Below are 15,425 nucleotides of genomic sequence, written 5' to 3'. Positions count from 1 at the left end.
CCTCTGGCCTGTCTCCAAAGTCCCCAGGTGTGTGGCCTTGAAGTGCAATTTGCACACCTGGGGGCAACCGTGACACATAAGGGCTGCCAGTGCTCACTGGTGTGTCCCCCATGGTGGCTGTCCTGTGCCCCATTGCTCTGTGCAGCACATGGTTGCATGTACTTGTGAGCTAACCTTGGCTTGCTTCTGAGTGCTGCTGGGGTTTGTTGTTGGCTCATGACCTGCTGCTGTGGTGGGATGTTCATCTGGCACTTGCCCTCAGTGACGCAGCACAGGCTTTGCTGTGCCAGGCAAACCCAGCAGTAGCAGAACCTGTGGCTCTGCTTGCCACGAGCCCAGACTGCAGAGCTGGTGGCTCCCATTGGTATCCCCAAGCCACTGCTGTCCATGGGGTTGCTCACCCCGGCCCAGCTGCAGAGTAGCATAACACCCTCTGCCCCACCACCCGCAGCCAGGGCTGGGAGAGCTGGGGGGCAGCTGGCTATGGGGTCCAGGGGGAGAGATGCAGCTGCTGCCCAGGAAAGGCCTTCACACATCACAGGGAATCAAACTGCAGCGTGTAAACTCGCTGCCCCCAGCCTGCTCAGCGGGTCCTGCTCTCCGTGTAGGTGAGACACTCGAGATTGTTTGCTGTAATAGGCCACAATTAGAGCAGTGTCTGCTCGTATTGGTGTTTTTATTGTAGTGCAACAGTGAGGGGTGTTGGGGGGTTGGCGTGGGGGGGAGTGATGCAATGCCTGTGACCTGCGCTTCTGCTTTATTGTCTGGAATGATTCAATTACAACTATTTTGTGGCAGTAATACCCTGATACTTTCCTCCTCCTCCCCTGAGCTGTCAGCTGGGTAATTAGAACAAATAAACTTGAAAGCCTTCATTACTTTTAAAAAGTATTGCCTCTCTCCTGATTTGGTTTCCTGATGGCACATCCCCAGTTTGAGGAGGTGTGATGTATGATCCAGCTAGCATGTTCCTGTTGCACATGGGTGATGAGCTGCCCTATGATAAATGAGGTTTCTAGGGTGAGCTGTGTGCAGAGCCAGGGCTGCTCTGGCATTATCCTAACAGCACTGGGAGGGCTCAAGTGGATGCTTAAGGGTCTGGAGGGGAGAAGGTAAATCCCCCAAGAGCACAGCATGCCTAGGGCTGGTATGGCTACAGCCCTCTCAGTGCTGGTGCAGGACCACCCAAGCCAGAGGCGCTATGTGGTGGTTGAGGAGTTAATCACAGCAGACTACCCATCCTGTGGAGTTCATAAATTAACATGTTGGCTTCTCCAGGGGCTTAGACATCCACACTCACTGGGTGTCAGCCCTGAGCATTGTGTAAGCACCAGGGGAACTTCTCTCTGGCACATGCGGAGCTGCACTGGCCACCGCTTTAGGTCCTGCCTCATATTTCCCATTGCGGTCCTAAAACGTGCTCGGCACAAGCAACAGGGCAAGGACAAGCCCTGCCTGCTCTGCCCACCCTGTGGCTTCCCCGGTGATGGCCAGGCCTTGGCTTCTGCAGGGGTGATGGGAGGAAATCACCAGCCCTGCATGAGGCTAGCCAGTGGTTTGGGGACATACTGGGTGTGCTGCAGACCCCATGTTGTTTTTCCTCAGTTTCCACCCTAGGAATGGGAGCCTGCTTGCTATCAAACCCCTGATCAGTGGGCAGCATGTACTCTTCCCAGCCCCTCATTTACACTAACAATAATTGCTAGGGGACTATCTGTCACCATTGGTGGAACCAAAGCTGGGTGAGAGCTGGTGGTAGAGTACCAGAACATGGAGCAGAGAAGCAAAGCACTGGTGGCATCAGGATTCAGCACTGTGGCAGCAGCAGCGTGTAGGATTCCACAGCCACAGCTGGAGCAGAGGGCACCACCAGGACAGTGGCAGCTGGACCTCCTTGAGGTCCCCAGACCCGCTGTGCCCTGGGGCCAGTGCATCTCCTGTGAGCCCTTCTTGCTGTACAGATGGCCTGTGCTGGCCAAAGCAGTGTGCAGCTCCCAAGCAGCCACTTGGATTTCTGCAAAGGGACAGCGGGACCTCGCCCAGCCTCGTGCTGTTTCCTGTGGGGTGGGAGTGTGTTGGAGAGTGAGCATGGCTCCTGCAGTGCTGGGAGTGGAGCTCCATCTTCAGTGTGAATCCATCCCACTATTAATTTGTGAGTTTGTTTTGGGAGCTATGTAGGGCCTACACAAGGGCTGCCAGCGATGTCTAGCCTGGCTGTGGTGTGGATATGGGGGTCCTCTTAGTCTCCAGCCTGTGTGCCCTGAACCACAGCCCATCCAGCACAGCAGCACAGGGGGCTCTTGCAGCCCCTTTGGAGTTGGGATGTGCATGGAGGCACTGTGTGTCCCATGTGTGCCTTGTCCTTCCCTACCCCTTCCTAAACTGCCCCCATCTCCCAGATTTGCTGTTTTCCTCCCTGACATGGCTCTTTACTCCCTAGCATTTGCCCCAGTGTACCCTCTCCTTCAGCAGGACATGGCCAAGGACGTCCCCCTGCTGTGGCATGTGAAACACTAATGAAGACCTAAACCCTGTTATTCCTAAACCTGTTATGAGTTCCCGTGGATTAGGATGAGATATTAGTTGATTGAGTCAAACCAACAACTAAATTATGAGGCTGATGCGTTAATGAATCACCATAATACAAGGGCCTCAAACTGAATTTTCCTTGGAAAAGATGTAGGATTGGTAGGGGTTTTTTTTGCATCAGGGATGCCGGAAGCAAAATCTGCAGCTTTACCCTCTGGTGATGATGCCACACCTGGTATGTGGTGGCAGCTGGGGTCTGTGTCAGGGAAGGAGAGTGGGATAGCTAAATCTGTGCCATGCGCTTGTGTGCCCATGGGTGGGGGAGCCGGCTGGCAGGGGATGTGACCCCACTTGCACCGCCTGGAAGAGCGGGACATAGGAAGACCGTCTTCATGCACACGGTAAAATCCATCCCTGCCGATGCCCAACGCGGTGCCGCTTCCAGATGGACATGTGCGGGTGGAAGAGACCCGCGGGGCTGCCAGGCACGGCAGCGCCTCCTGCCTAACCGCTGGCACCTTCCTGTCTCGCCCTTGGTGCCGCAGCAGGGCAGCTGTCCCCGCGGGCTCTCCTCGGGCACGGGGCACGGCCCGGCCGTGCGGACGCTGGCAGTGCCGCAGCAGCGGGTCGGGGGGCTCCGCAGGTGCGTGCTGTGTGCACGGTGTCCCCGGGCCCTGCGCTTTTGGCAAGGAGGCTCCGGGAGCCCCTCGCCCGGTGCCGGCCGGTGCAGCCCCTCGCACAGACCCGGCCGTGGCTCACTCGCGGCCGGCCCGGGGACGCGTGTCCCGCACGGCGCCCGAGCCCCCGAGGCGCGGAGCAGCCGCCACAGCCCGCCCGGCCGCGCTCAAGATGGCGGCGCGGGGCGGGCGGGGGCGCGGCGGGGCGGGGCGGCGGGAGCCATGTTGGGGCTGCGGGAGGAGCCGCCGCCACCCCCGGCAGCAGCGGCGGCGGCGGCGCGGGGCGGTGGGGCGGGGGGCGGCCATCGCCGGCGCTAGCGGGGGCGGCGCCGAGCCCACCGCCGTGCGCCCGGGCCGGGCGGCGGCCGCCGAGGCACCATGGCGGCGGCGGAGGAGCCGGTGGCCGCCCCGAGCCGCTGCTGCTGCCGCCGCCACCGGGGGCCGCCGCCGCCGCTCCTGCTGGTGCTGCTGCCGCTCCTGCTGCTCCCTTTGTTCCCCCCCGGGCTGGGGGCCACCGCGCCGCCGCCGGGTTGGGGGCCGCCGGCCCGCCGGGGCTGTCCCGCCGCCGTGCCGTGCCGGGCGGCGGCCGTGCCCCCGGGGCTGCCCCCGGCGCCGCGCCGCCGGTCCCCGCCGCGCTGCCCGCCCCGCGCCGCCCCGCCGCGCCCGCTGCCCTTGTCCCCGGCGCCGGCCCCGGGGCGGCGGGGCCGGCGCGCAGCCCCGAACCGCCACCCGCTGTTCCCCCAGTACAACTACCAGGCGGAGGTGGCGGAGAACCAGCCGGCGGGGACGGCGGTGGTGGCGGTGGCGGCCCAGGACCCCGACGGAGGCGAGGCGGGGCGGCTGGTGTACTCCATGGACGCGCTGATGAACAGCCGCTCGCGGGATCTCTTCAGCATCGACCCGCGGGCCGGGCTCATCTCCACCACCCAGCCCCTGGACCGGGAGAGCATGGACCTGCACTACTTCCGAGTGACGGCCACTGACCACGGGGCACCCCGGCTCTCTGCCACCACCATGGTGGCCATCACTGTTGCTGACCGCAACGACCACGACCCCGTCTTCGAGCAGGGCGAGTACCGGGAGACCATCCGGGAGAACGTGGAGGAGGGATACCCCATTCTGCAGCTACGGGCCACCGATGTTGACTCCCCGCCCAATGCCAACATCCGCTACCGCTTTGTCAATGAACGGGCTGCCTACGACGTCTTTGAGATCGATCCCCGCTCCGGCCTCATCACCACCAGCGGGCCGGTGGACAGGGAGAAGATGGAGAAGTATTCCCTGGTGGTGGAAGCCAATGACCAGGGCAGGGAGCCGGGACCCCGCTCTGCCACCGTCAAGGTCTACATCACAGTCCTTGATGAGAATGACAACATCCCTCAGTTCAGCGAGAAGCGTTACATTGTCCAAGTGAGGGAGGACATACGGCCCCACACCGAGATCCTGCGCGTCACCGCCACGGATCTGGACAAGGACAACAACGCGCTGGTGCACTACAACATCATCAGTGGGAACAGTCGGGGCCAGTTCTCCATCGACAGTGTAACTGGGGAAATACAGGTGGTGGCCCCACTGGATTTTGAGGTGGAGCGGGAGTACACCCTGAGGATCCGGGCTCAGGATGCGGGGCGTCCTCCTCTTTCTAACAACACTGGCATGGTGAGCATCCAGGTGGTGGACATCAATGACCATGCCCCCATTTTTGTCAGTACCCCTTTTCAAATCTCCGTCCTGGAGAATGCTCCCCTTGGCCACTCTGTCATCCACATCCAGGCCGTGGATGCAGACTATGGCGAGAACTCGCGCCTGGAGTACAAACTGACAGGGGTCTCGGCTGACACACCCTTTGTGGTGAACAGTGCCACTGGATGGATCACGGTCAGTGGACCCCTGGACCGGGAATCGGTCGAGCACTATTTTTTTGGGGTAGAGGCTCGTGACCATGGTTCTCCATCTTTATCTGCCTCAGCTAGCGTCACCATTACTGTCATGGATGTCAATGACAACCGCCCTGAGTTCACCCAGAAGGAATACTTCATACGCCTGAACGAGGATGCAGCTGTGGGGACCAGCGTCCTCAGCGTCACGGCAATCGACCGGGATATTAACAGTGCCATCACCTACCAGATCACAGGAGGCAACACACGGAACCGCTTCTCCATCAGCACGCAAGGTGGGCTGGGGCTCATCACTCTGTCTCTGCCGCTGGACTACAAGCAGGAGAGGCGCTACGTGCTCACTGTGACAGCCTCTGATCGCACCCTGCGTGACAACTGCCACGTTCACATCAACATCACCGATGCCAACACGCACCGGCCTGTGTTCCAGAGTGCCCACTACTCTGTGAGCATCAATGAGGACCGGCCTGTGGGCAGCACCGTGGTGATGATCAGTGCCACGGACGATGACGTGGGGGAAAATGCCCGCATCACATACTACTTGGAAGACAACGTCCCTCAGTTTCGTATTGATCCAGACTCTGGGGCCATCACTCTCCAGGCAGAACTGGACTATGAGGACCAGGTCACGTATACATTGGCTATCACTGCCAAGGACAATGGGATCCCCCAGAAGGCGGACACCACATATGTTGAAATCATGGTGAATGATGTTAATGACAATGCCCCACAGTTCGTCAGCCCTCATTACCAGGGCATTATCTCTGAGGATGCACCTCCCTTCACCAGCGTGCTCCAGATCTCTGCCACCGACCGGGATGCTCACACCAATGGGCGAGTGCAGTACACCTTCCAGAATGGGGAGGATGGAGATGGAGACTTCACCATAGAGCCCACCTCGGGGATTATTCGCACTGTGCGCAGGCTGGACCGCGAGAACGTTCCTGTCTATGAACTGACTGCCTACGCTGTGGACAGGGGCATCCCTCCTCAGCGAACTCCTGTCCACATCCAGGTTACCATTCAGGATGTGAACGACAATGCCCCTGTCTTTCCTGCTGAAGAGTTTGAGGTCTTGGTAAAAGAGAACAGCATCGTAGGTTCTGTGGTGGCCCAAATCACGGCTGTCGACCCGGATGAGGGACCCAATGCCCAGATCATGTACCAAATTGTGGAAGGCAACATCCCTGAGATATTCCAGATGGACATCTTTTCTGGGGAGCTCACAGCCTTGATAGACTTGGATTATGAGACAAAACCTGAGTATATGATTGTAGTGCAGGCCACCTCTGCCCCTCTTGTCAGCAGAGCCACAGTCCACATTAAACTCATTGACCAGAATGACAACAGCCCTGTTCTGAAGAACTTCCAAATCCTGTTCAATAACTACGTGTCCAATAAGTCCAACACCTTCCCCTCGGGGGTCATAGGGAAGGTCCCAGCATATGACCCAGATGCATCTGACCGCCTCTTCTACACCTTTGAGCGGGGAAACGAACTGCACTTGTTGATTGTAAATCAATCGAGCGGGGAGCTGAGGCTGAGCCGTAAGCTGGACAACAACCGTCCGCTTGTGGCCTCCATGCTGGTGACTGTCACAGGTAGGGAGTGTAAATCATTAAACCTTCAGTGCAGTACCTTTGGGGGGGCTCTGCGAGGTCCCTCTGGGACAGCCCATTGTGCTTCGGGGTTTGGGTTGGGGACTGGTAACAAGATCTGGATTGGGAGTCCCTTCTAGTCAGGGAATACTACTGGAGTGGTGTGAAGGGTGGCATGGGAGGCAGGCTGCCGAGCAGCGCTCCGTAAAGGCTGGAAATGGTCTGCAAGAACAAAGCATCGTTACTGAGCCGTGAGATCACTTCTGGCTGCTAGTGAGGCACCTTTGGAGGTGCTGTGGCCAGCCAGGCTGTGTTGTGTGCCATAGGGTGCTGGCCTGGGAAGGAGACAGTTCCCAGGATGGCCAGCTGGTACACTGCTTTGCTCCCAAGCCCAGGTGGCTCTTCTCTCTGCCGGGACCGAGCGCTTCCCTGGCTCCGCGTGGGAGGTAGGGAGGGATTGAGCTCAGTGCAGAAGGAGCCCTTTTAAACACCCATCTGCCAGTAGCAAACAGCTCAGTCTAGATCCTGGCTGTGGCACCTGCCAACACCTGCGCTTTGTGGGGTAGCTTCTAAAGTCTGGTACCACCTTTCTGCAGCCAACTTAGTGTTGCAGGGGACAGCTGTGATAAACCTGAGCACAGTGCCTGGAACTCGAGCACAGTGTGTGTTGCTGGAGTATCCAAATGCAGATGTTAGCAGTAGCTAGGGGTGGCTTTGTGGAGTGTTGGTGTCCCCTCTAGCCCAGCTGAGGACAGGACAAAGATGGACCTAGGGGCTTGCCTGTGAGCAAGCAGGCTTTGGACCTGGAGCTCCCAGAGCCTGAGCTTTGCCTTCACCATCAGCCTTTCTTAGCTAGCGGATGCATGATCTGAAATGGAGGCATCTGTCCATCGCTGAACCGTGGAGCGGCTCTGGGGGAGGGAGAGCAAGAGCCTTCTCTGGAGGGGCCAAGGACTGAATTGCCAGGAGTGCTTGGGGAGCCGTACTCTGAACTGTGATGCTCCCCTGACCATCGGCTACCAGCTGCCTTCCCTTTTAGCTCTCTCGATCTGGCTTATTCTGTGAGAGCAGGATTTCTTTCAAAATATGGAGCGAGGGCTTTAAAAGGATACCTGTTCAAGGCAATCTGGCATGAGCAGCACCAGCCTGCCAGTGGGCTGGGGCTCCATGGGGGCTAATTGTAGCCGCAGGGCTGGCCGAGAGCGGCTGCAGGCGCACACATGCCCATCGCTGGAGGTGGGGGGTGGTTTTGACCTTTCCAGCTTCTGGCCCAGTGTGTTTATGCAAGGCCTGCCTCCTCACACACTTAACCCTGCACAAAGGCAGGAGACAATCACGTTCTGAAGTCCTGTATCGAGCCGCCTCGCGGCAAGGGGGCCCTTGCAATTAGAATGTCGTCATCTTCCAGCGGGAAGGGAGAATGGGAGAGGTGTGCTCACGAAGGAGGGGAGAAGATGGAAGGGGATGAGCCGTTCTGGCAAGGGAAGTGAGACACTGGAAAACGGGCCTTTTGTTGGCTTTGATATTGGCTGTGGAGGTGGAAGTCTAGTTTGGTTTTTCGGTCTTTGTTGTTGGAAGCCCCCCGCCCAGCTGGCAGCTCTGCCGGCCCCATGCTGTCGCTGCGTGCAGAGGGAGGGTGGGTTTGCAGAGCTGGCAGCCAGGACATTCAGACCCGGCTGCATTGTCTGCCTCGGACACTGCGCCGTGCCAGAGCACCTTCCTGCTGCTGGAAGGCAGCGGTAGCACCTATGTGGGTGCCCCAAGGGTCAGCATCCTAGGAGGGAGTGGCTTCTCTGTCTTTATGGTCCATTTGAGGGAGGCTGAATCCCCCCTAAAACACAGAGCAAGCAGCCTTTTTGCCTGCTTGTGAGCTGTGTGTATTCTTAGCTCAGCCCCTTGTAGGAGGCAGAAGACTTGGGCCATCACAAACCCAGTGCCTTTCCAGCGGGGCTGATAGCCTGGAAACTGACCCCAGCTTCTCATAGGCGTGTGGACACCTCTGGCTGCTAAAATGTGCTCTTGGCTGCTGAGGATGCAGGACAGTGGGATGGAAGGGCTGTGTCCCTGGCACAGCAGCACTGTGAAATCAGGGCAGTGTAAGAGACTGACATCATGTTGACTTTAAACCATTTCAGACTGGTTTCTCTGGGCTTGGTGGCAAGGGGGGAGGCTCAGCTGCAGAATGGCATTCATCCTCTGTGCTGGGTAATGGGAGCCTGATATACTTTCAAGATCTCTTAACTGGTAAAGTATTATCAAAATGTTGAGAGGTCTGCCAAAGCCCTTCAGCAGTGGTGAGGAATGTTCACTGTACCCATACCTGTCTCTTTTCCTGACTTCTCTGTCTGGACTTGTTTTATTGCTCCTCACCTGCAAGCATGAGAGCCACCCTGTCTGTCCCCACAGCGCCCTTGCTGTCTCTGGGGTGGCCATTGCAGTTTTAATAGTGGCTTTTGCTCTCTTGGACACTGTTGCTGCCACCCAGAAGAGGACATAGATCTTTTCTTTAGCTTTGTTGCTTTTGAAGCTGGTAATTGTCGGTCTTGGAATTGCAAACACAATGGTCCAATGCTGTCCAGCACAAGGGTTAGAGCCCCTTGTCCGTTTTCCTTGCTCCATTCCCTGTAGCCATGTTTCTAGGACTCCTCACTCTGCTGCATGAATATTCACCAGGCACCAGCTCTCCAGCCACAGGATTTAATCAGAAAGGCTGAGCATTCGTGATTAAAACACCTCCCATGGGGGGTCAGTGCCTCCAGCCAGCTTTGGGCTTTCTTCTGGTAGCTTTATTTTTTTTCTTTCCCCATTTGCAGCAGGTCATTCTCTTAACCATCTGCTTCCCTTTGCACGGAGCTGAGGGGGGAGACAGCCTTGGGTGTGATGCTGAGGTGGGACAGTGTTACAGGGGAGCTTACTGAGGAGGGCTGTGGGGCTGGGCCTGGCTCCACATTGCTGTGGGGAACTGGGAAGTGGATGCTTGGCTTTCCTGCCCTGGGCTGGGCAATGCCAAAGGCATCAGGTAACCTCCAGCTCACTTTCTTCCCCAGGCACAGAGTCCTTGCTCTTGTGAGGCATTGCTGGCCTCCAGCCTGCCCCAGGACTCAGCATTGTGTCAGCCAAGGCCTAATAACAGCCATAAATCAGGCAGATGCCTGCCTGGCTATTGCTGGGCACTGAGCAGCCCTTGGGGAGAGTGAGAGCTGTCCCCAGGGCCTCGTGGCTGCTTCTGGGTGAGCTATGAGCTCAGGAGAGGAGAGGGGAGGGAGCTGGGCTCATGCTGAGCTCATGCTTGCCTTGACCAGAGAGGCCAACTTCGAGGAGGGGACAAAGGGAGAGGAGAGGGAGCTGGGAAACGACCCAGCTGTGTGCTGAGAAGGGAGTTGGTGGCAAAGTGGTGGCATCCTGGGGTACTGTCTCACCAGTTGGTTCCCCAGGGAGGGATGCCAGGCTGATGGTGGCTTGGGGAGCATGTTATGCCAAGTGTGGCTTTGTGGCTTTCCTCTCACTCCTGCCTCTCAAGGTCTGGGTGGTCTCAGTACCCTGTGAGCCTCTTGCAGAGAGAATGTGCCTTGGGGAATGCGGGTGATGATGCCAGTTCCTTGCCCTGAGCCCAGGCAGGCACAGATCCCCTGGCATGTCCAGCCAGGTGCTGGATGGGGCTGTTTTGTTGCTGCTGCTTGTGCTGCCCTCTGTGCCAGAGCAGGCAGGGTGTCACACAGAAGGGTGCTTTCTCATCTTGCTTCCATGTGGGGTGGGAGTAGTTTGACTTCAGAGAGAAGCAACCCCCCTTTCCTGCGGGAGATTAGCTCCTGGGTGACTGCACTGGCGTGCTGCTCCCCCAGCCTGGAGCCAGCCTTATCTCCAGAGCACCAGTCCCGGCGCGCAGGCTGCTGCTTGCGCGGGAATTTGCAGGGTCACTAGAAAGCTTTCACCTTCTGAAGAGTCGAAGAGAGAGGTGGAAGAAAGGGAGATGTTTCAATTTGTAAATCCTCCTGCACTGCAAACTTCAAACAAGGCTGAGGGAAATCAAAAGGCTTTGCAGCGCAGCAGCCATGGGAAGAGAAGAACAGTAAAGGCAGTTTTGTAAATAAGGCTTGGAGCTGGGGCATGGATGAGGGATGAGTGGCTGGCATTTGCACACCTGGTCCTCATCAGGGCTGGGGCTGACAGGGTGCCAGGAAACCTGCTGCTCCTCACGCCTCGTTGCACTGGGTTGGAGGAGGTGAAGCACATAGGGGAGGTTACAGCAAGGCTTGGGATCCAGGATTAGTCATGGGAGCCACTGCTGAGATGTGCTGATGTAAATGTTGTCTTGGTATGATGATGGAGAGCCAGTTTTCCGAGGAAGCGTGGAGGTTTGAGGCTCTCAGGTGAATGTGGGATGGGAGATGGGAACAACAGGCGACAGCTGTGTGCCACTAATGCCCATGGGGCACCAGCGTTGGGGTGCTGGCAGTGGGCTGGAAGATGGAATGCCTCATTTCAAGAGCAGTGAGGTTCCTGATGAGCCCCGTCGAGCATTTCTGGGGCCACCAAGGTTGGCACAGTCTTGCTTTGTCATGCTGAAGTCTGGGTCCGCCTGCTGGAGCCTGTGCTGGAGGCCCAGAAGGAGGGGACTGAGAGGAGGCATCCTCCTGGGGGTCAGCAGACTGGCTTTTCCCAGCTGGTTGCCCCAGCCAAAGCTGCTAGCAGAGGTGTCTGGGGTATCCTGGGATATCAGAATCCATTGGGTCTCTGGGAGTTGGGTAGGTGGGGTGAGGCAGGGGCCCATGATCACAGATCTGCTGGAAGCTGCACCATTGCCCATTTGGGCTGTGCTGTGCTGCCTGTGCCCCTGCAGCCTGAGCTGCTGGCTGGGAGTGCACCTGATGTGCGGTGGGTGTGCTGCTGCTGCTGGCAAAGGTCCTGGGAGAGAGCAGGCAGGCATGCTCCGAGTGTCCCTGCATGCTCCTCTGCTCCTGCCTGGGAAATTGCTCATGTGGTGTGGGATCCCAAAGGGAAGGAGTTTGTTTCCAAGGAAAATAGAGATTAAAGAGAATTAAACAAACCAGAGATGGGCTGAGAGGAGATGCGGAGCAGATGGTGAGAAGGGGGGAAGCAGGGAGACCAGCACAAAAGCCTGGGAAAGCCTGGAGGAGAGAGGAAGGAAATGGCAGGAAGAGAGCGCAGGAAAAGGCAGCATGGGGGAGGCAGCCAGGGCGCAGCAGGGAAGCAACACACCCCAGGCCCTGGCATCAGCTCCTGTGTTCACCAAACCTCCTGCTGGGACTTCCTTCTGTTCCTGAGCACCTTTGTTCCTGAGAGCTCAGTTTGCTGCCAAAATTCAGGACAAGGAGAAAACCTGAGAGTTCTCTCAGTGCAGAGCTTGATGGGAGGGAGAAGGTGCAGCCACACTGGCCACTCCCCCTCCATCCCAGGTGGCCCCCTCCTAGCCTCTGGGGCTGTGGCTCCAAGCTTCCTTAGCCAAGGACTCAGACCTGTTGGGGGCCACACTGGGGTGCAGGGCTCTGCCCTGGGGTGGGAGGGAGGAGACCCTCCAAGCAGCAGGCAGAGACCTGCAGTGTGTTCCTGTTCCCCCAACAGACGGGATCCACAGCGTGACAGCTCAGTGCGTCTTGCGGGTGATCATCATCACAGAGGACATGCTGGCCAACAGCATTACGGTGCGGCTGGAGAACATGTGGCAGGAGCGGTTCCTCTCCCCACTGCTGTCCACCTTCCTGGAAGGAGTGGCCACCGTGCTTGCGACGCCCAAGGAGGACATCTTCATCTTCAACATCCAGAACGACACGGACGTGGGTGGTACGGTGCTCAACGTCAGTTTCTCGGCCCTGGCGCCGCGGGGCGGGCGCTACTTCAGCTCAGAGGAGCTGCAGGAGCAGCTGTACATGAAGCGCATGGTGCTGACGGGCGCCTCCATGCTGGAGGTGCTGCCCTTCGACGACAACGTGTGCCTGCGGGAGCCCTGCCAGAACTACATGAAGTGCATCTCCGTCCTCAAGTTCGACAGCTCCGCCCCCTTCATCGCCTCCCACTCCACCCTCTTTCGGCCCATCCACCCCATCGCTGGCCTGCGGTGCCGCTGTCCCCAGGGCTTCACCGGGGACTACTGCGAAACGGAGATCAACCTGTGCTACTCCAACCCCTGCCTGAACGGGGGCATCTGCACCCGCAAGGAGGGGGGATACACCTGCGTTTGCCGCCAGCACTTCAGCGGTGAGTGCTGGGCTGGGGCCCTGGGGGACAGGTGGGTGGGTCCCTTGGCCTTGCTGTCACCATGGCAGGTGCTCTTCCCAGCTGGGCAGTGGGTGTCAGAGCATCTCTGTGTCTGCAGAGGTCCGGCTCTGCTCCCAGCTCTCCGTGTTTCCATGGTGCTGCATGTGCAAGGCTGGGGTTGCCATAGAAATCTGTCTTGTAGGGAGTTGGCATGGAGGACTCTTGGGGACCCTGGTCATCATTTCCCTCCCCTTTACACAGAGCAGAAGGACTACGGCTGTGCTAGGCTGGGGCACAGGAGGTTTCTTGGCTGTGCCCCATGCTAGGGAGGGTGATGGGCTCTGGGACCATTGGAGTCTGTCTGCTGGTTTCAGCCTGTGCCAGTCTTCAGCTGGTCTGGCAGAGGTGTGGAGCCACACTGGCCCCGTGTGCAGTGGCTAAGCTGCAACCCACCCAGAACAGAAGGGGAGGCTGGGCCTAGGTGCCCCTCCAGGCAGATCTGGTCCTAGCTGGGGGGGCTGGGGGGGAATTCACAGTCCAGCCAGTGTCTTGTTGCCACAAGTTTCCAACAGGCTGTGCAGAACTGGCAACTGGAGGGTGAGGGGAGGTGGCCTGTGGCTACTGAGGAGGGGATCCCCTGCCTTGCTCTCGGTGCCGGGAGGGAGCATGGCAGCAGATGGCTGCCTGGAGCTCTCCTGTTGGTGGCTCCTGGTGAGATAAGCAGAGTCAGTGGTAATTAACCCCCAGCATCTGAAGCGTGAACAGCCATTAGCAGAAGGGTTAATGAGCTCATTTGCCTGTCACTTCATGCTGTCTCCTCATCCTCCTTGTGTATCACGGAGCAAGTAATGGGAGCAGGGCCCGGGGTGTAGGACTGCAGCTGAGTGGTTCTCTGGGTGCTGTGGGGATAGCACAGGAAAAGGGGCTGACAGAGGCCCTGCGCTGCACTGTTGAGCGGCGTGGCGCATCCCTGTTACCCATGCCAGCAAGGTGCAAGGGTATTTGTTGTCCTCATGTGGCTGTTTCCCACTTGGCTTTTGCTCCTGCATGCAATGTTTGGAGACTCATGGTACTACTTCTGTAGCTATTGATGGGAGCTCAGTGGCACTAGGCTGTCCCCACATCCCAGAGACAGGACTGAGATGCCTGTCCCAGGTCCATGTGGTGGCACGGCACCAAGAAGCACTCTCAGCATTACCAGGACTTCCCTGGCTTGCTTCTCCATCCTTAGGCGTGTGCAGCCCCACTGTGGCCAGTGCCCTCCTGTCCCATTCCCATGCCATACTGGATCCAGCCAGAGCTGGCATCAGAGCTCCTGGCCCCTTCAGCCAGAGCTGGCATCACATCCAGCCCAGTGGCTCGTGCAGGGCTGGCAGTGGTTGCTAGCTCACTGGCTACTGTGGGCAGCACCTGGGTGACACTTGGGTTGTCATATCCTTTGCTGGCCCCCAGCTGCTCCACAGATGCCTTCCCCTCAGCTGCATTGTCCTGAATCCAGGCTGAGGTCTGCATTCCCAAGCCAAGGAGCACATGGGTGGCTGCTGTGTATGCGTCCCAAGCCTGTGGCCTTGCTCCCGCAGGCGAGAACTGTGAAGTGGACAGCCGCGCGGGGCGGTGCGTGCCCGGCGTGTGCCGCAACGGCGGCACCTGCACCAACGGCGCCGACGGCGGCTTCCGCTGCCAGTGCCCGGCGGGCGGCTTTGAGACGCCCTTCTGCGAGGTGTCCACGCGCTCCTTCCCACCGCGATCCTTCATCATGTTCCGGGGCCTGCGCCAGCGCTTCCACCTCACCCTTGCCCTCTCGTGAGTTCTCTCTTTCCTCTGCTGCACGCCGGCATCCTTGGTTCACCTGGCCCTGCTCTGGTGGCTGTCGTGCACAGCACGCTGGGCCAGTCTAGGAACTGCCTGATGCTCTCCAGACCCCTGTGTTACTGGCTTTGCTTCCCCATGGGGCTGCCCTGGCACCTTTAGCCAAAGGGCTCTGAATCTGCACTGGCATCAGCTCGTCCCTTCCTGCGGTTCCTCTGCCCTTTGCTGCTGCCAGCTCACTGCCTCCATGCCAGGCCCCCGTGCTCAGATCTTAGCATTGCCATGCTGGGATACTGATGCATGCGGTGGGAGAGAGGGGATCTCCACGTGCTCCTTGCACACACCCTGCCCTCCTTCTTCCTCCCTTGCCCCAGGTTCAGCACTGTGGAGCCCAGCGGCCTCCTGCTCTACAATGGGCGCTTGAACGAGAGGCACGACTTCCTGGCAGTGGAGATCATCCAGGGACAGGTCCAGTTGAAATACTCCACAGGTATGCTTGGCCCTGCCTGTCGGGGGATTTGTGTCATGGGAGCTGTGAAAAGGCCTGTGCTGAGTGGGGAGAGCAGAGTGCTGCCCTGGATGGAGCCTGTGCTAAGGGAAGCAGGGTTGAGAAGTGTTGGTGAGCATCAATGGATAGCACAGGGGATGAGCTGTGTGTCTCAGGACTCTCCCCAGGCTTAGGAGTGTGGTTTGTGAGC

At 58.6% G+C, this 15,425-nt stretch overlaps 1 protein-coding gene across 1 annotated transcript in view; it reads left to right on the top strand.

Moving 5' to 3' along the window:
* The first annotated feature begins 3,888 nt into the window (after positions 1-3,888).
* CELSR3 (cadherin EGF LAG seven-pass G-type receptor 3) overlaps positions 3,889-15,425 on the top strand; it is a 31,017-nt gene continuing 19,480 nt past the window's right edge. The window contains exons 1-4 of the mRNA XM_048315400.1: positions 3,889-6,705; positions 12,286-12,918; positions 14,499-14,721; positions 15,102-15,217. Coding sequence (XP_048171357.1) covers positions 4,059-6,705; positions 12,286-12,918; positions 14,499-14,721; positions 15,102-15,217 — 3,619 coding nt within the window. The 5' untranslated portion in view covers positions 3,889-4,058. The remainder of the gene's footprint in view (positions 6,706-12,285; positions 12,919-14,498; positions 14,722-15,101; positions 15,218-15,425) is intronic.

The sequence above is a fragment of the Corvus hawaiiensis genome, chromosome 11 (genome assembly GCF_020740725.1).
Source record: "Corvus hawaiiensis isolate bCorHaw1 chromosome 11, bCorHaw1.pri.cur, whole genome shotgun sequence".
Lineage (NCBI taxonomy): Eukaryota > Metazoa > Chordata > Aves > Passeriformes > Corvidae > Corvus > Corvus hawaiiensis.
The sequence above is the reverse complement of the archived record's forward strand: the minus strand, read 5'-3'. Positions and strand labels throughout refer to the sequence as shown.